Source organism: Chiloscyllium plagiosum, unplaced genomic scaffold, assembly GCF_037043375.1.
Source record: "Chiloscyllium plagiosum isolate Xiang-an unplaced genomic scaffold, Cpla_swu_hap1 HiC_scaffold_12, whole genome shotgun sequence".
Classification (NCBI taxonomy): Eukaryota; Metazoa; Chordata; class Chondrichthyes; order Orectolobiformes; family Hemiscylliidae; genus Chiloscyllium; species Chiloscyllium plagiosum.
The window spans coordinates 34793599-34813196 of NW_028270150.1; the positions used below are offsets into that span (position 1 = coordinate 34793599).

The following is a 19598-nucleotide window of genomic DNA, read 5'->3' on the forward strand; positions in this document are numbered from 1 at the left end:
AAAGGAGTTATTATTACATTTTTGGTTTTGTATCAGCTCCATGTTCCTAATCTTTGGCCACCTTGTGCAGAAAAAGGTGGAAAGGACAGAGGATTTCCTTGTGGGTGTCCCCCTGGGTCTGACTAAGGGGACCATTAATAAATCCAGACATCATGCTTTGGAGGAGAGAGTTGAATCTGACTGCTATGATTACATTCATGTCAGCGTGCCCTTGGAGAGGGAGCACACTTTATCCACCAATATTATTCAGGCCTTCTCCAACCGCTGGGCACCATGAGAACTGGGGTGCATCATCAACCCTCAAAATGATATTTAAAATTAAAATTCTGTAAGTTTCCTTTCTCATTTTATTTTTCTTACAGAGTACTATAAAGGGCTCTCAGTTCTAGCTTGGTTTAATTTGGTCAACTATTTTGTTTACTTGCAATAGTAGAAACAAAGGACAGGCAGCACACGTCAGATGTGGCACTGCTTCATGGTCTGGCTGAAGGGGTTATTAATATGTCCAGGCAGTGGGCCATGGAAGAGACTCATTAAAATTGACTGCCTGCCTTTCATCCATAGTTATGTCCACATCAGGGTGTCCTTGGAGAAGTAGCACATAGTATCCACTGGCTTCAGGTCTACTGTGATCAGTAGGTACCACAGATGCTGGAGTGTACCGTTCCATCACAAGATGGTATTTTAATTTAAATTTGACAAGTGTCCTTTGAAATTTTGATTTTCTTTCATACAGTCCCTTGGGGGCTGTCAACATTAATTTGGTTCACTTAAAATTGTAGAGGCAGAAAACAGCTGTCCTGCACAATCATAGTCTAAGTAGGTTTTGGGAAGATATCTCCATTGGTAGGAGAAACTAGGACCCAAGGGCACAGCCATAGGCTAAAGGGAAGACCTTTTAGAACAGAGATAAGGAGAAACTTCTTCAGCCAGAGAGCGGTGAATCTATGGAATTCAATCTATGAAAGGCTGTGGAAAACAAGACATTCTGTATATTTAAGACTGAGATAGAGAGGTTCTTGAGTACCAAGGGGATCAAGTGTTATGGGGAGAAAGCAGGAGAATGGGGCTGAGCAACTTATCAGCCATGACTGAATAGCGGAGCAGACTTAATGGGCTGAATGTCCTAATTTCTGCTCCTGTGCCTTACAGGTTCAGATACTGTTAGCTTGTGTATATTTTTGACTGGTTCAAGGAGTTCGTGTACAATGAATATATGGATTATAATAGGCTGCAGTCCCTTTTGTTTGGTATTGTCGGTGGCTCCTTTAAATTTCTGGTTGGACTTCAGCCCCATGCTCCTGATCTTGGTAAGGAGAGGACAAGCAGATCAAAGGGCTTCCTAGTGCAACTGCTTCTGGCCCAGGTGGTCACAAACAGGTGCGGACAGTGGGCTCTGGAGGGGTCCACTGTATGTAACATTGCGTCCTAAAGCCAAGTCCTCATTAGTGCGGTTAAAACCATGCATGGGTGCCCTTTGAAAGGGAATATTTGGTGTCTGCTGAAACGTTTCAGACCTTCCCAACTATGGGCACTATTACCTTAAAAATGCCACCAACCTTTAATTATAAGTTTCCCATCTGATTTGATTTTTGTTACAGTGACCCTTAGTGCCCAACGATTCTAATTTAGTTTCATTGGCTCAATTAGTTTATTTTAAAATAGCAGAAGCAGAGGACACAACTAAAGCGTTAATCACATCAATCTTCATTATGGCAGATGAATGAGGAAGTTGTTTAAATAATAAATGGACTACAATCTGGTAATAGATAAGCTGGTTGCACTTGATATTAATAAATCAATGAGCCTCGATGACATCCATCTAAGGAAGCAAGGGTGGAAACTGCAGAAACAGTGGCCTCCTTAGAGGAAGCCTCTTCACAGTACAACACACTAATAGCAAAGCAAAATTATTAATAATAACCAAAGGGCAAAAGGAGGAGAGAAAATAAATACAATAACTATCACTAGAGAGACTAATGGACCAAAGAACAATACATCCCCTGGATCTGATAGGATGCATTTTAGGATATTAAAGAAAGTGGCTTCAGAGATAGTGGACGCATTGGTAGTAATCTTCTAGGAATCCTTAGATTCTGGAAAAGTTCCAGAGGACTGGAAAATTGCCAATGTCACACCTTTATTTGAAAGGTGATAGTTATTGTATTTATTTTCTCTCCTCCTTTTGCCCTTTGGTTATTATTAATAATTTTCTCAGCAGAGAGCGGCGTGAGCTGGGCGGAAGTGAGATTGGAGCGCAGAGCTGGTCGGGAAGGTAAGTGATATATAAAGAACTTACCTCGACGCCAACGGTCTTTTCTCAGCAGAGAGCGGCGCGAGCTGGGCGGAAGTGAGGTTGGAGCGCAGAGCTAGTCGGGAAGGTAAGTGATTGATATTTGAGTGGGTGTGTTCTAGTCCCCAGGCCCTACACAGTAGGGCCTCCCTCCCATCCTCCTCCTCTAACCTAAATTTAAAGTTCACAGGTAAGCTACTCAGTGTTCTTGCTTTGGAGACGAAGTGTAGAGTAATGGCAGCACAGGCAGTGGAATGTTCCTCCTGCAGGACGCTTGAGGTAGGGGTGACAACCGATACTCCCGCCGACTTCATCTGCAGGAAATGCAGTCAGATCCTACTCCTCACAGAACGAGTTAGGGAACTGGAATTGGAGTTGGATGAACTGAGGATTATTCGAGAGGCTGAGAAGGTGATAGATAGAAGCTACAGGGACATAGTTACGCCAGAGAACAGAGGTAGCTGGGTAACAGTTAGAGGTGGGAAGGGGAGGAAGCAGGCAATGCAGGGATCCCCTGTGTCATTCCCCTAAACAATAAATATACCGCTTTGGATACTGGTGGGGGGGGAACAGCCTAGCAGGGGTAAGCTGCAGTGACCAGGTCTGTGGCGTGAGGTCTGGCTCTGAGACTCAGAAGGGAAAGGGGGAGAGGAGGAGAGCGCGAGTTATAGGAGACTCTCTAGTTAGAGGGACGGACAGGCGGTTCTGTGGGCATGGGCGAGACTCTCGGATGGCTTGTTGCCTCCCGGGTGCCAGGGTCCGAGACGTCTCGGACCGTGTCTTCAGAATCCTTAAGGGGGAGGGTGTGCAGCCATAAGTCGTGGTGCACGTTGGCACCAACGACATAGGTAGGAAGAGAGGTGGGGAGCTCAGGGAGTTAGGCTGGAAGCTAAAAGCTAGGACAGACAGAGTCGTCATCTCTGGGTTGTTGCCGGTGCCACGTGACAGTGAGGCAAGGAATAGGGAGAGAGTGCAGTTGAACATGTGGCTGCAAGGATGGTGTAGGAGGGAGGGCTTCAGGTATTTGGACAATTGGACTGCATTCTGGGGAAGGTGGGACCTGTACAAGCAGGACGGGTTGCACCTGAACCAGAAGGGCACCAATATCCTGGGGGATAGGTTTGCTAGCTATCTTCGGGGGGGGTTTAAACTAATTTGGCAGGGGGATGGGATCCGGACTTGTAGTCCAGCAAGTAGGCTAGCTGTTTGTCAGGATGTCCAAGAATGTAGGGAGGCTGTGAAGAAGGTAGCACTGACAGGGAATACTTGCGGACACAGAGATGGATTCAAGTGCGTATACTTCAACGCAAGGAGTATCAGAAATAAGGTGGGTGAACTTAAGGCGTGGATCGGTACCTGGGACTACGATGTGGCCATCACGGAAACGTGGATAGAAGAGGGACAGGAATGGTTGTTGGCGGTTCCTGGTTACAGATGTTTCAGTAGGATTAGGGAGGGTGGTAAAAAAGGAGGGGATGTGGCTTTGCTAATTAGAAATGGTATAACGGCTGCAGAAAGGCAGTTCGAGGGGGATCTGCCTTTAGAGGTAGTATGGGCTGAAGTCAGAAATAGGAAAGGTGCAGTCACCTTGTTGGGTGTTTACTATAGGCCCCCCAATAGCAGCAGAGATGTGGAGAAACAGATTTTGGAAAGGTGCAGAAGCCACAGGGTAGTAGTCATGGGCGATTTCAACTTCCCAAATATTGATTGGAAGCTCTTTAGATCAAGTAGATTGGATGGGGCGGTGTTTGTGCAGTGTGTCCAGGAAGCTTTTCTAACTCAGTATGTAGATTGCCCGACCAGAGGGGAGGCCATTTTGGATTTGGTACTCGGTAATGAACCGGGACAAGTGATGAGCTTGTTAGTGGGTGAACATTTTGGTGATGGTGACCACAATTCTGTGACTTTCACCTTGGTTATGGAGAGAGATAGGTGCGTGCAACAGGGTAGGTTTTACAATTGGGGGAAGGGTAATTACGATGCTGTAAGACAGGATCTGAGGAGCATAAGTTGGGAGCGTAGGCTGTCAGGGAAGGATGTCGTGGAAATGTGGAACATTTTCAAGGAACAGATGCGACATGTCCTTGATATGTATGTACCTGTCTGGCAGGAAAGAAATGGTCGTGTGAGGGAATCTTGGTTGACGAGGGAGGTTGAATGTCTTGTAAAGAGGAAGAAGGAGGCTTACATAAGGTTGAGGAAACAGGGTTCAGACAGAGCAGTGGAGGGATACAGGATAGCCAGAAGGGACCTGAAGAAAGGGATAAGGAGAGCTAAGAGAGGGCATGAAAGTCTTTGGCGGATAGGATCAAGGATAACCCAAAGGCATTTTATGCGTATTTGAGAAACATGAGAATGACGAGACGAGGGTAGGTCCAATCAAGGACAGTAGTGGGAGACTGTGTATTGAGTCGGAAGAGATAGGAGAGATCTTGAATGAGTACTTTTCTTCAGTATTTACGAATGAGAGGGACCGTATTGTTGAAGAGGAGAGTGTGAAATAGACTGGTAAGCTAAAGGAGATACTTGTTAGGAAGGAAGATGTGTTGGACATTTTGAACAACTTGAGGATAGACAAGTCCCCTGGGCCTGATGGGATATATCCTAGGATTATGTGGGAAGCAAGAGAGGAAATTGCAGTACCGTTGGCAATGATCTTTTCATCTTCACTGTCAACGGGGGTGGTACCAGGGGACTGGAGAGTGGCGAATGTTGTGCCCCTGTTCAAAAAAGGGAATAGGGATAACCCCGGGAATTACAGGCCAGTTAGTCTTACTTCGGTGGCAGGTAAAGTAATGGAAAGGGTACCGAGGGATAGGATTTATGAGTATCTGGAAAGACACTGCTTGATTAGGGACAGCCAGCACGGATTTGTGAAGGGTAGGTCTTGCCTTACAAGTCTGATTGAATTCTTTGAGGAGGTGACCAAGCATGTGGATGAGGGTAGAGCAGTGGATGTAGTATACATGGATTTTAGTAAGGCATTTGATAAGGTTCCCCATGGTAGGCTTATGCGGAAAGTCAGGAGGCATGGGATAGAGGGAAATTTGGCCAGTCGGATAGAAAACTGGCTAACCGGTCGAAGTCAGAGAGTGGTGGTAGATGGTAAATATTCAGCCTAGAGCCCAGTTACAAGTGGAGTTCCGCAGGGATCAGTTTTGGGTCCTCTGCTGTTCGTAATTTTTATTAATGACTTGGAAGAGGGAGTCGAAGGGTGGGTCAGTAAATTTGCAGATGATACGAAGATTGGTGGAGTTGTGGAGAGTGAGGAGGGCTCTTGTCGGCTGCAAAGGGACTTAGATATGATGCAGAGCTGGGCTGAGGAGTGGCAGATGGAGTTCAACCCTGCCAAGTGTGAGGTTGTCCATTTTGGAAAGACAAATAAGAATGCGGAATTCAGGGTTAACGGTAGGGTTCTTAGTCAGGTGGAGGAACAGAGGGATCTTGGGGTCTATGTTCATAGATCTTTGAAAGTTGCCACTCAGGTGGATAGAGCTTTGTAAGAAGGCCTATGGTGTATTAGCGTTCATTAGAAGAGGGATTGAATTCAAGAGTCGTGAAGTGATGTTGCAACTGTACAGGACTTTGGTTAGGCCACATTTGGTGTACTGTGTGCAGTTCTGGTCGCCTCACTTTAGGAAAGATGTGGAAGCTTTGGAGAGGGTGCAGAGACGATTTACCAGGATGTTGCCTGGAATGGAGAATAGGTCGTACGAGGATAGGTTGAGAGTACTAGGCCTTTTCTCGTTGGAACGGCAAAGGATGAGGGGTGACTTGATAGAGGTTTATAAAATGATCAGAGGAATAGACAGTCAGAAACTTTTTCCCCGGGTACAACAGAGTGTTACAAGGGGACATAAATTTAAGGTAAAGGGTGGAACGTATAGGGGAGATGTCAGGGGTGGGTTCTTTACCCAGAGAGTGGTGGGGGCATGGAATGCGCTGCCTGTGGGAGTGGTAGAGTCAGGATCTTTGGTGACCTTTAAGCAGCAATTGGATAGGTACATGGATGGGTGCTTAAGCTAGGACAAATGTTCGGCACAACATCGTGGGCCGAAGGGCCTGTTCTGTGCTGTATTGTTCTATGTTCTATGTGAAGGAGACAACACACCAGTTAGCTTAATATCTGTTCTTGGAAAATTATTAGAGTCTTTGCAAATGATGTAAGAGTACATCATTTATAAATACATAATATGATCAAGCAGATGGTTTCATGAGGGGGAAAACCAAGTCTGCCAAATTTACAATTCCTTGAAGAAGAAACAAAAGCAATCCTAACTCTATTGCAGGATAGATAAAATGAAAGCAGTGGATGTAATATATTTGGATTTTCTGAAGCATTTGATAAGGTACACACATTAGGCTACTTAGGATGAGTCCACGATGTTGGAGGTAGTACATTTTGTTGTGTCACCATAGTCTTACCAGACCGTAGGGGCTTCTCTCATTAGAGAGAATTGACTGGTGGTGATAACCTGAGAGTCACAAGACATCAGGAGAGGGAAGAGGTTGAGAAGGAGAATTCTTCATAGTAACCTCAAATGGTGATGGGAATTGAACCCACACTGTTGGTATCAAATTGCACTGTAAACTAACAATCCAGCCAACTGAGCTAAATCGATTCCCCGAAGTACATTAGCTGGATAGAGGATTAGCTAACCAATAGAAGGCAGAGAGTTGGAATTTTGGGGAACATTTTCAGGAAAGTAACTGTAACTGATTGCCACAGGGATCAGAACCAGAGCCACAAGTATTTATATATATGCTCGGATGAGCAAAATGAATATACTATAACCAAGTTTGTGGATGACACAAAAATAGATGGGAAGGCAAGTGGTAACAATGACACAGTCTGCAGAGGGATATAGACATGTTAAGTGGCAAAAATTGGCAGATGGAAGAAATGCGGGAAAAATGTGAGGCTATACACTTTGTCAGGAAGAATAGATGAGCAGAATATTATTTAAATAGAGAAATATAGCAAGAGCTACAGAACAGAAAAAAATGGGTGCATAAATCTCAAAAAGGTAGCATACAAGTTCAGCAGATAATAGAGAAGGCAAATGGAATGCTGGCTTTTATTTCCAAGGAAACAGAGTACTAAAATCGGGAAGTCTTGCTAAAACTATACAAAGCACTTGTTAGACGGCAGCTGAAAAGGTTTTGGGCCCCTTTTCTAAGGGGAGATATACTGGCATTAGAGGCTGATGTTCACTCTGCTGATCCCAATCACTGAGCCAGACAGCCTGGGTTCATGTTCCACCTGCTCCAGAAATGTATCTTGCTTAACCTTTCTTAACAGGGTGATTAAAAATATCTACCCTGAGGAGCTCCTGCAGAGATGTGGAGTTGAAATGACTGAACTCCAACCACAACTATCTTCCTCTGTGCTAGCTATGACTTAAAGTAGTAGAGAGTTTACCCAGATTTCCAATACTCTAGTTTTGTTAGGGTTGTTAAACTTGGTGAAATGCTTGACAAAGACAATGAACAAGGGTCAAATGAGGGAGCTAGGGCAACCTTTTGGTTGAGGGAGCTAGGGCTTTTCTCACTGGAGCGAAAGAGGATGAGAGTTGACTTGATAGAGGTGTACAAGATGATGAGAGGCGAGAATAGATAGCCAGAGACTTTCCCCATGGCAGAAATGTCTTTCATGAAGGAGCATAATATTAAGGTGATTTGGAGGAAGGTTTAGGGGGATGTCAGAGTGGTGGGTGCGTGGAATGAACTGCCAGCAGTGAAAGTAGAATCAGATACATTTAAGCAACTGGATAGGCACATGGAAAATAGTACAATGAAGGGTATGTAGGCTAGTCTGATCTTAGAGTAAGATAAAAGATCAGCACAACATCGAGGACTGAAGGGCCTGTACAATGCTGTACTGTTCTACGGGTGAAGTTGAGGTGGTTCCCCTTAGAAATGCATCCCACTGGTGGAAAGGTCAAGAATCAGGGGTTTGAAATTAATGTGAGTTGCAAAAGAATTGAAGGGGATAATGAGAAAAATAAACTTGGGTTTATGTGATTAAGTTCAGGAATGAACTTCCTGAGAAGGAGGAGGACCTAATCATGGTTTTCAAAAGGGAATTGGATAATTATCTGAACAGAAAATATTTGCAGGGCTATAGAGATAAGACAGAAGTGGGACTAATTAAGTCATTCTGACAGAGAGCCAGTTTGGACAAGACAGGTTGAATGGTCTCCTCTGTGCTGTAACCATTCTACATTTGAAAAAGAAACATATAAAGAGTACAGGAATAGGGTTTTCATAACACTTTCAGACAGTCAGGACTATGCTGTAAAATTCAAAGATTCCAAACTGAGAGACTAATTTTAGAACAACATGTCTTTCTACTAACCTGCTCGGGTGCTTAAAAGAAAAACAAAAATATCGTGTTGATTAAAGTTTTTGATAGCAAGATATCGCTCCTCCCCTCGTACTGATCCATCCAAGCGTTCATAGCTGTAACCTGAAGAAAAGAATCATACAAGTACAAAAGAAAGTCTTGCATTTAGAGAGTGCTTTACAAGATTTTAGGACTTCTCACAGTACTTTATAGCAATTAAGTATTATGATGTGTAGTTGCTGTTGTATGAGAGAAAATGTGGCAAAGCACAGCAAAGTCTCACAATGTAATCAAAAAACCAACTGTTGATGTTCAAAATCTGAAACTAAAACAGAAACTGCAAGAGAAACTCAGCAGATCTGGCAGCATCTGTGGTGAGAAAACAGAAACAACAATTCGGGTCCAGTGACCCTTCTTCAGAACTGCAAACCACAGAACTGCAACTACAATATCTCTTCACAAATGCTGCCAGACATTTTCTGTTTTTAACTCACAATGTAAAAGTGACTAGATTATTTATTTTTAGGGATGTTTGTTGAAGGATAACTATTGGGCCAGTCACCATTGAGAATGCCCTGCTCTTTGCTGAAGAGGTATCATTGCTCAGAAAAGACAAACATTTAATATCTCTTTGAAAATTCAGCAATTCCAAGTGTCTTATTCCCTCAGTCCTAAATTAGAGTGTTAACAAAAGTTATATGCTCAAATCTCTGGAATGGAATTTGAACACAAAAACTTCTGGGATGTCTGAAATATAAATTCATATGTTACTGTTATTTTGTGTCAGTAGTTCTGCTCATCAGTTGGTACATTTCTGGGACTTTATTTAGATATGCTCCTTGCACTGTTCTGAATGCAGTTCCTGTAAGAAAGCCCTCAATCCCTCTAAGTTATTAATTGATTTTGGTTTTAGGAAGGGTCACTTGAGCCCAAACATAAACTTGATTTCTCCCCACAGATGCTGCCAGACCTGCTGAGTTTCTCCAGCAGGTTTTGTTATTAATTAATCTTTCTTATCTTGAATACAAAACAAAAAGCCTACGAATAACAAAACTGGTCCAATATCCCTAGCAAAACATACACTTAGGAGTTTGGCAGGTAATGGGGACTCTATCAGTCTATTTTGGAGTCATAGATTCGTAGAGATGTACAGCATTGAACAGACCTTTTGGTCCAACTCGTCCATGCCGACCAAATATCCTAACCTAATCTAGTCCCATTTGCCGGCACTTGGCCCATATCCCTCTAAGGCGAAAGTGAGGACTGCAGATCCTGGATCCTTAAGGGCTTTTGCCCGAAACATCGATTTTCCTGCTCCTTGGATGCTGCCTGACCTGCTATGCTTTTCCAGTACCACTCTAATCCATATCCCTCTCAATCCTGCCTATTGATATACTCTTCCAGATGCCTTTTAAATGCTGCAAATGTACCAGCCTCCACTTTCTCTGACAGCTCAATCCATACATGCACCACCCGGTGTGTGAAAAAGTTGCCTCTTAGGTCCCTTTTATATCTTTTCCCCTCTCAGCCTAAACATATTCCCTCTAGTTCTGGACTTCCCCACCCCAAGGAAGAGACTTTGTCTATTTCTCTTATCCATGCCTCTCATGATTTTATAAACCTCTGTAAGGTCACCCCTCAGCCTCTGACGCTCCATAGAAAACAGCCTACTCTCCCCAGCCTACTCAGCCTCTCCCTAGAGCTTAAATCCTCCAACCCTGGCAACATCCTTGTAAATCTTTTCTGAACCCTTCCAAGCATCACAACATCCTACCAATAGAAAGGAGACCAGAATTGCACACAATATTCCAAAAGTGGCCTAACCAATGTCCTGTACAGCTGCAACATGACTTCCCAATTTCTATACGCAATAAAGGAAAGCATTACAAACGCCGTCTTAACTATCCTATCTACTGCGACTTGACTTTCAAGGAACTATGAACCTGCACGCCAAGGTCTCTTTGTTCAGCAACACTCCCTAGGACCTTACCATTAAGTGCATAAGTCCTGCAACTCTCACTTATCTAAATTAAACTCCAGCTACCACTCAACCCATTGGCCCATCTCATCAAGATCCTGATTTACTCTGAGATAACTTCCTTCGCTGTCCACCACACCTCTAACTTTGGTGTCATCTGCAAACTTACTAACTATACCCATATTCACATCCAAGTCATTTATATAAATGACAAAAAGTAGTGGATCTAGCACAGAACTTTGTTGCAATCCACTGATCACAGGCCTCCAGTCTGAAAAGCAACCCTCCAGCAACACCCTCTGTCTTCTACATTTGAGCCAGTTCTGTATCCAAATGGCTAGTTCTCCCTGTATGCCATCAGATCTAACCTTGCTAATCAGTATCCCATGGGAAACCTTGTTGAATGCCTTACTGAAGTCCACATAGATTACATCCACCACTCTGCCTTCATCAATCCGCTTTGTTACTTTTTCAAAAAACTCAAGTCAAGTTTGTGAGACATGATTTCCCACATACAAAGCCATGTTGACTATCCCTAATCGGTCCTTGCCTTTCCAAACACATATTAATCCTGTCCCTCAGGATCCCCTCCAACAACTTGTCCACCACCAATGTCAGGCTTATAACAGTCGATAGTTCTCTGGCTTTCCCTTACCACCTTTCTTAAATAGTGGCACCACGCTAACTAACCTCCAGCCTTCCGGCACCTCACCTGTGACCATCAATGATACAAATACCTCAGGAAGGGGCAATCATGACCCTTACTTCCCTCGGTACACCTGATCAGGTCATCGGAATTTATCCACTTTTATGGGTTTCAAGACATCCAGCACTTGCTCTTCTGTAATATGGACACCATCTATAACCTACATTCTATATCTTCCATGTCCTTTTCCACAGTAAATACTGATGCAAAATACTCGTTTAGTATCTCCCCCATCTCCTGCAGCTCCACCCAAAGGCCGCCTTGCTGATCTCTGAGGGGCCCTTGTCTCTCCCTAGTTACCATTTTGTCCTTAACGTATTTGAAAAAACCCTTTGGATTCTCCTTAACCATATTTACCAAAGCCATCTCATGTGCCCTTTTTGCCCTTCTGATGTCTCTCTTAAGTATACTCCTACTGCCTTTATACGGTTCTAAGGATTGACTCGATCTATCCTGTCTATATCTGAGATATGCTTCCTTCTTTTTCTTCACCAATACCTCAATTTCTCTAGTCATCCAGCATTCCCTACACCTACAAGCCTTTCCTTTCACCCTAACAGGAATATACAGTCTCTGGACTCTTGTTATCTCATTTCTAAAGGCTTCCCATTTTCGAGCTGTCACTTTACCTGCGAAAATCTGCCTCCAATCAGCTTTTGAAAGTCCTTGCTTAAAACCGTCAAAATTAGCCTTCCTCCAATTTTGAACTTCAGCCTTTCGGATAGAATTATGGTCGCTGTCCTCAAAGTGCGGCTCCGCTGGCACCTCAGTCACCTGCCCTGCCTTATTTCCCAAGAGTAGGTCAAGTTTTGCACTTTCCCTAGTAGGTACATCCACATACTGAATCAGAAAATTTTCTTGTACACTCTTAAATTCCTCTCCATTTAAACCCTTAAACTATGGCAGTCCCAGTCTAGGATTGAAAAGTTAAAATCCCCTACAATAATGACTTTATTATTCTTACAGGTAACTGAAATCTCCTTACAAATTTGTTTCTCAAATTTCGCACTGACTATTAGGGGGTCAATAATACAATCCAATAAGGTGATCATCCCTTTCTTATTTCTCAGTTCCAACCAGATAACTTCCCTGGATGTATTTCCAGGAATAACCTCCTTCAGTGCAGCTGTAATGCTATCCCTCATCAAAAACACCACTCCCCCTCCTCTCTTGCCTCCCTTTCTGTCCTTCCTGTAGCATTTGTATCATTACATTAAGCTGGAACATTAAGCTGCCAGTCCTGTCCATCGCTGAGCCACATTTCTGCAATTGCTATGATATCCCAGTCCTATCTTCCTAGTCATGCCCTGAGTTCATCTGCCTTCAATGTTAGGCCTCTTGGATTGAAGTAAATGCACTTTAATTTCTCAATCCTACTTTGTTCTCTGCTTTGTCCCTGCCTGCTCTGACTGTTTGACTCACTCCTTTTCCCAACTGTACCGATCTTAGATTGATCTCTTTCATCACTATTTCCCTGGGTCCCACTTCCTCCCACCTTATTAGTTTAAATCCTCATGAGCATCTCTAGCAAATCTCCCTCCCAGTATAGTATGCCCCTTCCAATCAATCCTTCTTGTACAGGTCACTTCTATCCCAGAAGAGATCCCAATAATCCAAAAATATGAACCCTTCTTCCATGCACTAGCTCCTCAGCCACACATTCATCTGCTCTATCCTCCTATTCCTGCCCTCATGAGCTCATAGCATCAGGAGTAATCCAGATATTACTACTCTCGAGGACCTCCTTTTTAAATTCCTGCCCAACTTTCTATATTCTCCCTTCAGAATCTCATTTTCCCTTCCTTGGTTCCAAGGTGTACAATGACCTCCTGCTGGTCCCTCTCCCCTTTGAGAACACTGTGCACACTCTCTGAGGCATCCTTGATCCTGGCACCAGGGAGGCAACACACCATTCTGATTGTTCGCTGCTGGCCGCAGAAACGTCTGACTGTGTCTGTGACTAGAGAGTCCCCTATCACAATCAATCGCTTGGAACCCGACGTACCCCTCATTACTTTAGAGCCTGTCTTGCTACCAGAAACTTGGCTGCTCATGCTACATTCCCCTGTAAATCCATCACCCCCTACATTTTCCAAAACAGCATACTTGTTTGAAATGGGGAAAGCCACAGAACACTCCACACTGTCTGCCTACCTCTTCTACCGTTCCTGGAGTTAACTCATCTATCTGACTGTATCTGCAGCTTTTCTCCCTTTCTGTAATTGCCAATCATAACACACTCTAGCTCTTGTAAATTCCTCACTGCCTGTAACTGTCGCTCCAATCGATCCATTGAGTCCGATAGGATTCACAACCGAAGACATTTCCTGCAGACATAATCCTCTGTTATGTACAAGCTCTCCCTTGTGGGCAGCACGGTGGCACAGTGGTTAGCACTGCTGCCTCGCAGCGCCAGAGACCCGGGTTCAATTCCCGACTCAGGCGACTGACTGTGTGGAGTTTGCACGTTCTCCCCGTGTCTGCATGGGTTTCCTCCGGGTGCTCCGGTTTCCTCCACAGTCCAAAGATGTGCAAGTCAGGTGAATTGGCCATGCTAAATTGCCCGTAGTGTTAGGTAAAGGGGTAAATGTAGGGGTATGGGTGGGTTACGCTTCAACGGGTCGGTGTGGACTTGTTGGGCCGAAGGGCCTGTTTCCACACTGTAAGTAATCTAATCTAAACTCCTACAGCTGATAATGTGTTGCTGGAAAAGCGCAGCAGGTCAGGCAGCATCCAAGGAGCAGGAGAATTGACGTTTCGGGCATGAGCTCTTCTTCAGGAATGGGCTGAAGAAGCGCTCATGCCCGAAATGTCGATTCTCCTGCTCCTTGGATGCTGCCTGACCTGCTGCGTTTTTCCAGCAACACATTATCAGCTCTTATCTACAGCATCTGCAGTCCTCACTTTCTCCCAAACTCCTACATCCAACTAGCAGCATATCACTCTTCTAAAGGCCACCTTTGCTCCTTCACAATCTACAGACCCAGAAAATAGCACAGTCTTACTGTTCTTAAAAGAAAACACCGTTCCAGGCTAACTTAATACTTATGATTTACATTTTTTAAATTTAATCAAGAGACAGATCTCCTTAGAAATTCTACTAGGACAAAATAAATCATGAAGAAGAATTCCCTAATTGGTACTTGATATTCTCCTCAGGGGAGACAGACACAGGGTCATTCTTTAGTTTCAGAATGAAAGATGTAAACATTGCTGTTCACTTTCTCCACCAAATAATCACCATTACGCAAGCAAATGTGGTATTAAGATAAATTGATAGATAATCTGTTTAGTGCTGTTGTTTGAGAGATAAAACATTTGTAGAAACAATAAGAGAAGATTCTCCTTCCACCTGAACAGACTTCCAAAAATGTCAACCGCTGAGCTGCATTTCTATACCCAGACATTAATTCCATCCTGAACCAGCAGATATCATTGTCTGGCTGGAGAGCAGGAATCAAATTCAGGTTTCAAGTTTAGTACATTTCAGCATGAGCATTTCATTTTCAAACTCTGTTAAACTCACAGCTCTAAAGTTTCGTCCTGAAACTATTCTACCAATAAAACACTTTCAAGCTTCATGATATACAATCACTTCAACAAAATATTTGGCAAGTGTGGGGAATGAACCACCTGCTGGAAGAAGAATTCTTAATGGGTTTCAACAAAGAGCTAGATAGGCTTATCCACAATAAGTTCACTAGATAGACAACTGGTTTTCTCAGGCCTGAAACAGGGACTATGTTACCTGCATACAAGTAATAGAGGCATTTAAATATTCTTTCTTCAAATTCCAAAATGTCACCATTATTTCTGCTTGCACAAGACAGCAAAGCCACATTTTGAAGGATTATCAAGCTGTAGCTGGCACTGGAACAGTTTAGGGAAGTTGCACAAGGCAAAATCAATGGTCACTTAACCTTAACTCTACCAGACCATGCCAGGCATGTTGTATTTTGTTAGCACGTTTAGCTTTTGTTTAAAATTTCCAGCATCCACAGTTCATTTCTTTTTATATAGGAAAGCAAAAAGAGCTCTTGCTATGATAGATATGGAAGAGAAACCCCTGCTTCCAAATGCCAGTTTATGTTCTACTACATTCAGGTAATCAGACCCAATGAGATGCCTTTGTAAAAGAAGGTTGCTATCAGAACATCATCTAGCCTAACTTGCTTCTCTGCACAACATTCTTATAGATGTTATAGCAACATCACAACAGACGTGTTAACTGGCCAACACCTATTGCACTCAGCACAACTGCAATAGATTATGGTCACATAGTAACACCATAGGCACCTGTAACTGAGCCAAATGACTCATTTTTTTCATATCACACAAGAATCTTTCATGAGTGCATACACTGATAGAAGGAGAGCTTGGACTGAAGTACATATCATGTTCACTTATTGGACATGTTGGAGGATCAGATAGTGTCACTCCTGCGTAGAAATGAGTTATATGTTAAGACTGTAGCATGCCTCTCTGATGGCATTTAGTATAAACCAACACCTGTCTTCAGACAACTGAAGATTAGTGAGCTTCGATTTGTAAATATAACAACGTGAGTCAAGGTGGATGTAGGGAGGCCACCTTCAGCGAATCACACCACCATGTATCCCTTCTTTCAACATCACCTTCCACAAGCAGTGTTCAAAATTACTACATACAACACACATTTCACACTTTGTTGGAAATAACCAAAATCATCTGTTTTCTTTTCACTCGTCACTTTCAGGACAAGATGTTTGTAGTTCTAACTTGTCCACTAATGCAAGCAGCAATAAGAATTTTTTTTAATTCAAAGTAACATCAAGTAACACAATGAAATACTACCATTCTGTTTTTATTTTGCCAAGACTTAGAAGTTCAGCTGACATCAGGCAAAATGGAGGACATTTCTGAAACCTCAGATGGTTACATTACTGGAAAATGAAGCAAACTATAATGTTCCGCAACTGTTTATTTTCAACATTTTGGTTTAAACATAATCAATATACAAAATCATTCGTGGTTTTTACCTCGATATTCCATGTAATCCTGCAAGATATCCAGCATTCTTGCCATCTGAGAAAACACCAACACACGATGACCTCTGTAAGATTAATGTAAAATTGTAGCTGAATATATATCAATTAGTTAAGTTGATTCAGGTTTGATCTCCCTTTACAAGTAACACGATTGTACACAAATGACTCTGCTAAGATAATGAAACAACTTGATACAGTTTCCCTGCTGGATGATAGTATTTATACTACAGATTGGTTAACGATATAGAGTGCTTCCAACAGCGCAGACTCAATTTCTGCACTGAGCTCACCACGAAGGACACTTCTTTTTAACCTCTCCCCTCGCCTGAGGCATCATGACCGTCAGGTTGAATAACCATCAGTCATCTCTCTCTAATGATACAGCAACATTGTGGTCTCTAATGAGAAAACAGCATTATGGTCTGATAAGACTTGGGCAACTTTACTTTTCCCCTTCAAATTCAACTAGTTTATTTTTAACCATATTTAAAGTAACTAAATTGTTCATTTATCTTAGTGTAGGAATAAAATGTGCTAAATATTACAAAAAAGACCAAAACAAATCTTTAAGCTTCATACATTAATGTTTTCTTTCTATTCTTATGTTCGTGGAAACTACAAGATTAATCTTCGAGGCATAAACTCAAATCTATATAATATAATTTGCAACAGTTTCCTATTAATGTAATATTGATTGCATATTGTTCTTATAATCAAATTCTTTAAATACTACAAACTCAACGAACTAAATAAGTCCAGAAAAATGGCTTGAAAAATATTGACTATATCTGTGCATGTATGGCATGCAGTCAAAAAAACGTACTTGAATGCATGATTTTTAAGCCAGTATGCTATATATTTTGGATTAGTGGTGCTGGAAGAGCACAGCAGTTCAGGCAGCATCCAAGGAGCTTCGAAATCGACGTTTCGGGCAAAAGCCCTTCATCAGGAATAAAGGCAGTGAGCCTGGAGCGTGGAGAGATAAGCTAGAGGAGGGTGGGGGTGGGGAGAAAGTAGCATAGAGTACAATGGGTGAGTGGGGGAGGGGATTAAGGTGATAGGTCAGGGAGGAGAGGGTGAAGTGGATAGGTGGAAAAGGAGATAGGCAGGTAGGACAAGTCCGGACAAGTCATGGGGACAGTGCTGAGCTGCAAGTTTAGAACTAGGGTGAGGTGGGGGAAGGAGAAATGAGGAAACTGTTGAAGTCCACATTGATGCCCTGGGGTTGAAGTGTTCCGAGGCGGAAGATGAGGCGTTCTTCCTCCAGGCATCTGGTGGTGAGGGAGCGGCGGTGAAGGAGGCCCAGGACCTCCATGTCCTCGGCAGAGTGGGAGGGGGAGTTGAAATGTTGGGCCACGGGGCGGTTTGGTTGATTGGTGCGGGTGTCTCGGAGATGTTCCCTAAAGCGCTCTGCTAGAAGGTGCCCAGTCTTCCCAATGTAGAGGAGACCACATCGAGAGCAACGGATACAATAAACGATATTAGTGGATGTGCAAGTAAAACTTTGATGGATGTGGAAGGCCCCTTTAGAGCCTTGGATAGAGGTGAGGGAGGAGGTGTGGACGCAGGTTTTACAATTCCTGCGGTGGCAGGGGAAAGTGCCAGGATGGGAGGGTGGGTTGTAGGGGGGCATGGACCTGACCAGGTAGTCACGGAGGGAACGGTCTTTGCGGAGGGTGGAAAGGGGTGGGGAGGGAAATATATCCCTGGTGGGGTCTGTTTGGAGGTGGCGGAAATGTCGGCGGATGATTTGGTTTATGCGAAGGTTGGTAGGGTGGAAGGTGAGCACCAGGGGCGTTCTGTCCTTGTTATGGTTGGAGGGGTGGGGTCTGAGGGCGGAGGTGCGGGATGTAGATGAGATGCATTGGAGGGCATCTTTAACCACGTGGGAAGGGAAATTGTGCTCTCTAAAGAAGGAGGCCATCTGGTGTGTTCTGTGGTGGAACTGGTCCTCCTGGAAGCAGATCCGGCAGAGGCGGAGGAATTGGGAATACAGGATTGCATTTTTGCAAGAGGTAGGGTGGGAAGAGGTGTAATCCAGGTAGCTGTGGGAGTCGGTGGGTTTGTAAAAAATGTCAGTGTCAAGTCGGTCGTCATTAATGGAGATGGAGAGGTCCAGGAAGGGGAGGGAGGTGTCAGAGATGGTCCAGGTAAATTTAAGGTCAGGGTGGAATGTGTTGGTGAAGTTGATGAAATGCTCAACCTCCTCGCGGGAGCACGAGGTGGCGCCAATGCAGTCATCAATGTAGCGGAGGAAGAGCTGGGGAGTGGTGCCGGTGTAATTACGGAAGATCAACTGCTCTACGTAGCCAACAAAGAGACAGGCATAGCTGGGGCCCATACGTGTGCCCATGGCTACCCCTTAGGTCTGGAGGAAGTGGAAGGATTCAAAGGAGAAATTGTTAAGGGTGAGGACCAGTTTGGCCAAACGAATGAGAGTGTCGGTGGAAGGGTACTGTTGGGGACGTCTGGAGAGGAAAAACCGGAGGGCTTGGAGGCCCTGATCATTGCGGATGGAGGTGTAGAGGGATTGGATATCCATGGTGAAGATAAGGCGTTGGGGGCCAGGGAAATGGAAGTCTTGGAGGAGGTGGAGGGCGTGGGTGGTGTCTTGTTTACAAATGATTTAGCTTTAATCAATAATGAAATATTTCATCAGTCACATTTTAGCTAAAATTTCAGACAACCTTAAAAATGAAAATTGATATTATACTGCTATCAATGACGAGAGCCAGTTTTACTTCTTGTACTCGGGTAGTTCTGCATCCCTTAAGCAGATACTGATATAAAACTTGAATCATGATAAAAAACATGACTAAGTTTGTGCATGTCAACCAATGTAAAATAATTTCACTGCACTAATATTGTGATTTCAGATTAATTTCTAGCACTCAGACCTGGAATGCAGGAATGCTAGCAATTTGTCCAGTAAGTGAAGTTTGCCACTTGCTTCCACAAGATGATCCCCAATCTGGAATGGTTCCGGTTCCACACCTAAGGAAAAAATCCAAGAGTAGCAAATTCAGGAAAGACTATAAGACTGAAAACTCAGCATACTTATTATTTCCGTTCATTCTTTCAGAAATGAATACAGCAATTCCTGTAAAATATGAATCAATAATTCATTATAGAAACTTGACTTTTCAAATTCCTTAATTTGCGTATTGACGTTTTTGCACATTCAGCAGAGATAAACACATTTTCCGTTGGCAGCAAGTGCACATGTTCTGAAAAAGAAGTAGTGTATA

At 43.4% G+C, this 19598-nt stretch overlaps 1 protein-coding gene across 1 annotated transcript in view; it reads right to left on the reverse strand.

The window, feature by feature from the left end:
- The window catches only part of chd1l (chromodomain helicase DNA binding protein 1-like), a 108407-nt gene that overhangs the window by 38796 nt on the left and 50013 nt on the right, over window positions 1-19598 (reverse strand). Inside the window, exons 10-12 of the mRNA XM_043701160.2 lie at window positions 19248-19344; window positions 16342-16415; window positions 8652-8762 (exon numbers count right to left, since the gene is read on the reverse strand). Coding sequence (XP_043557095.2) covers window positions 8652-8762; window positions 16342-16415; window positions 19248-19344 — 282 coding nt within the window. The remainder of the gene's footprint in view (window positions 1-8651; window positions 8763-16341; window positions 16416-19247; window positions 19345-19598) is intronic.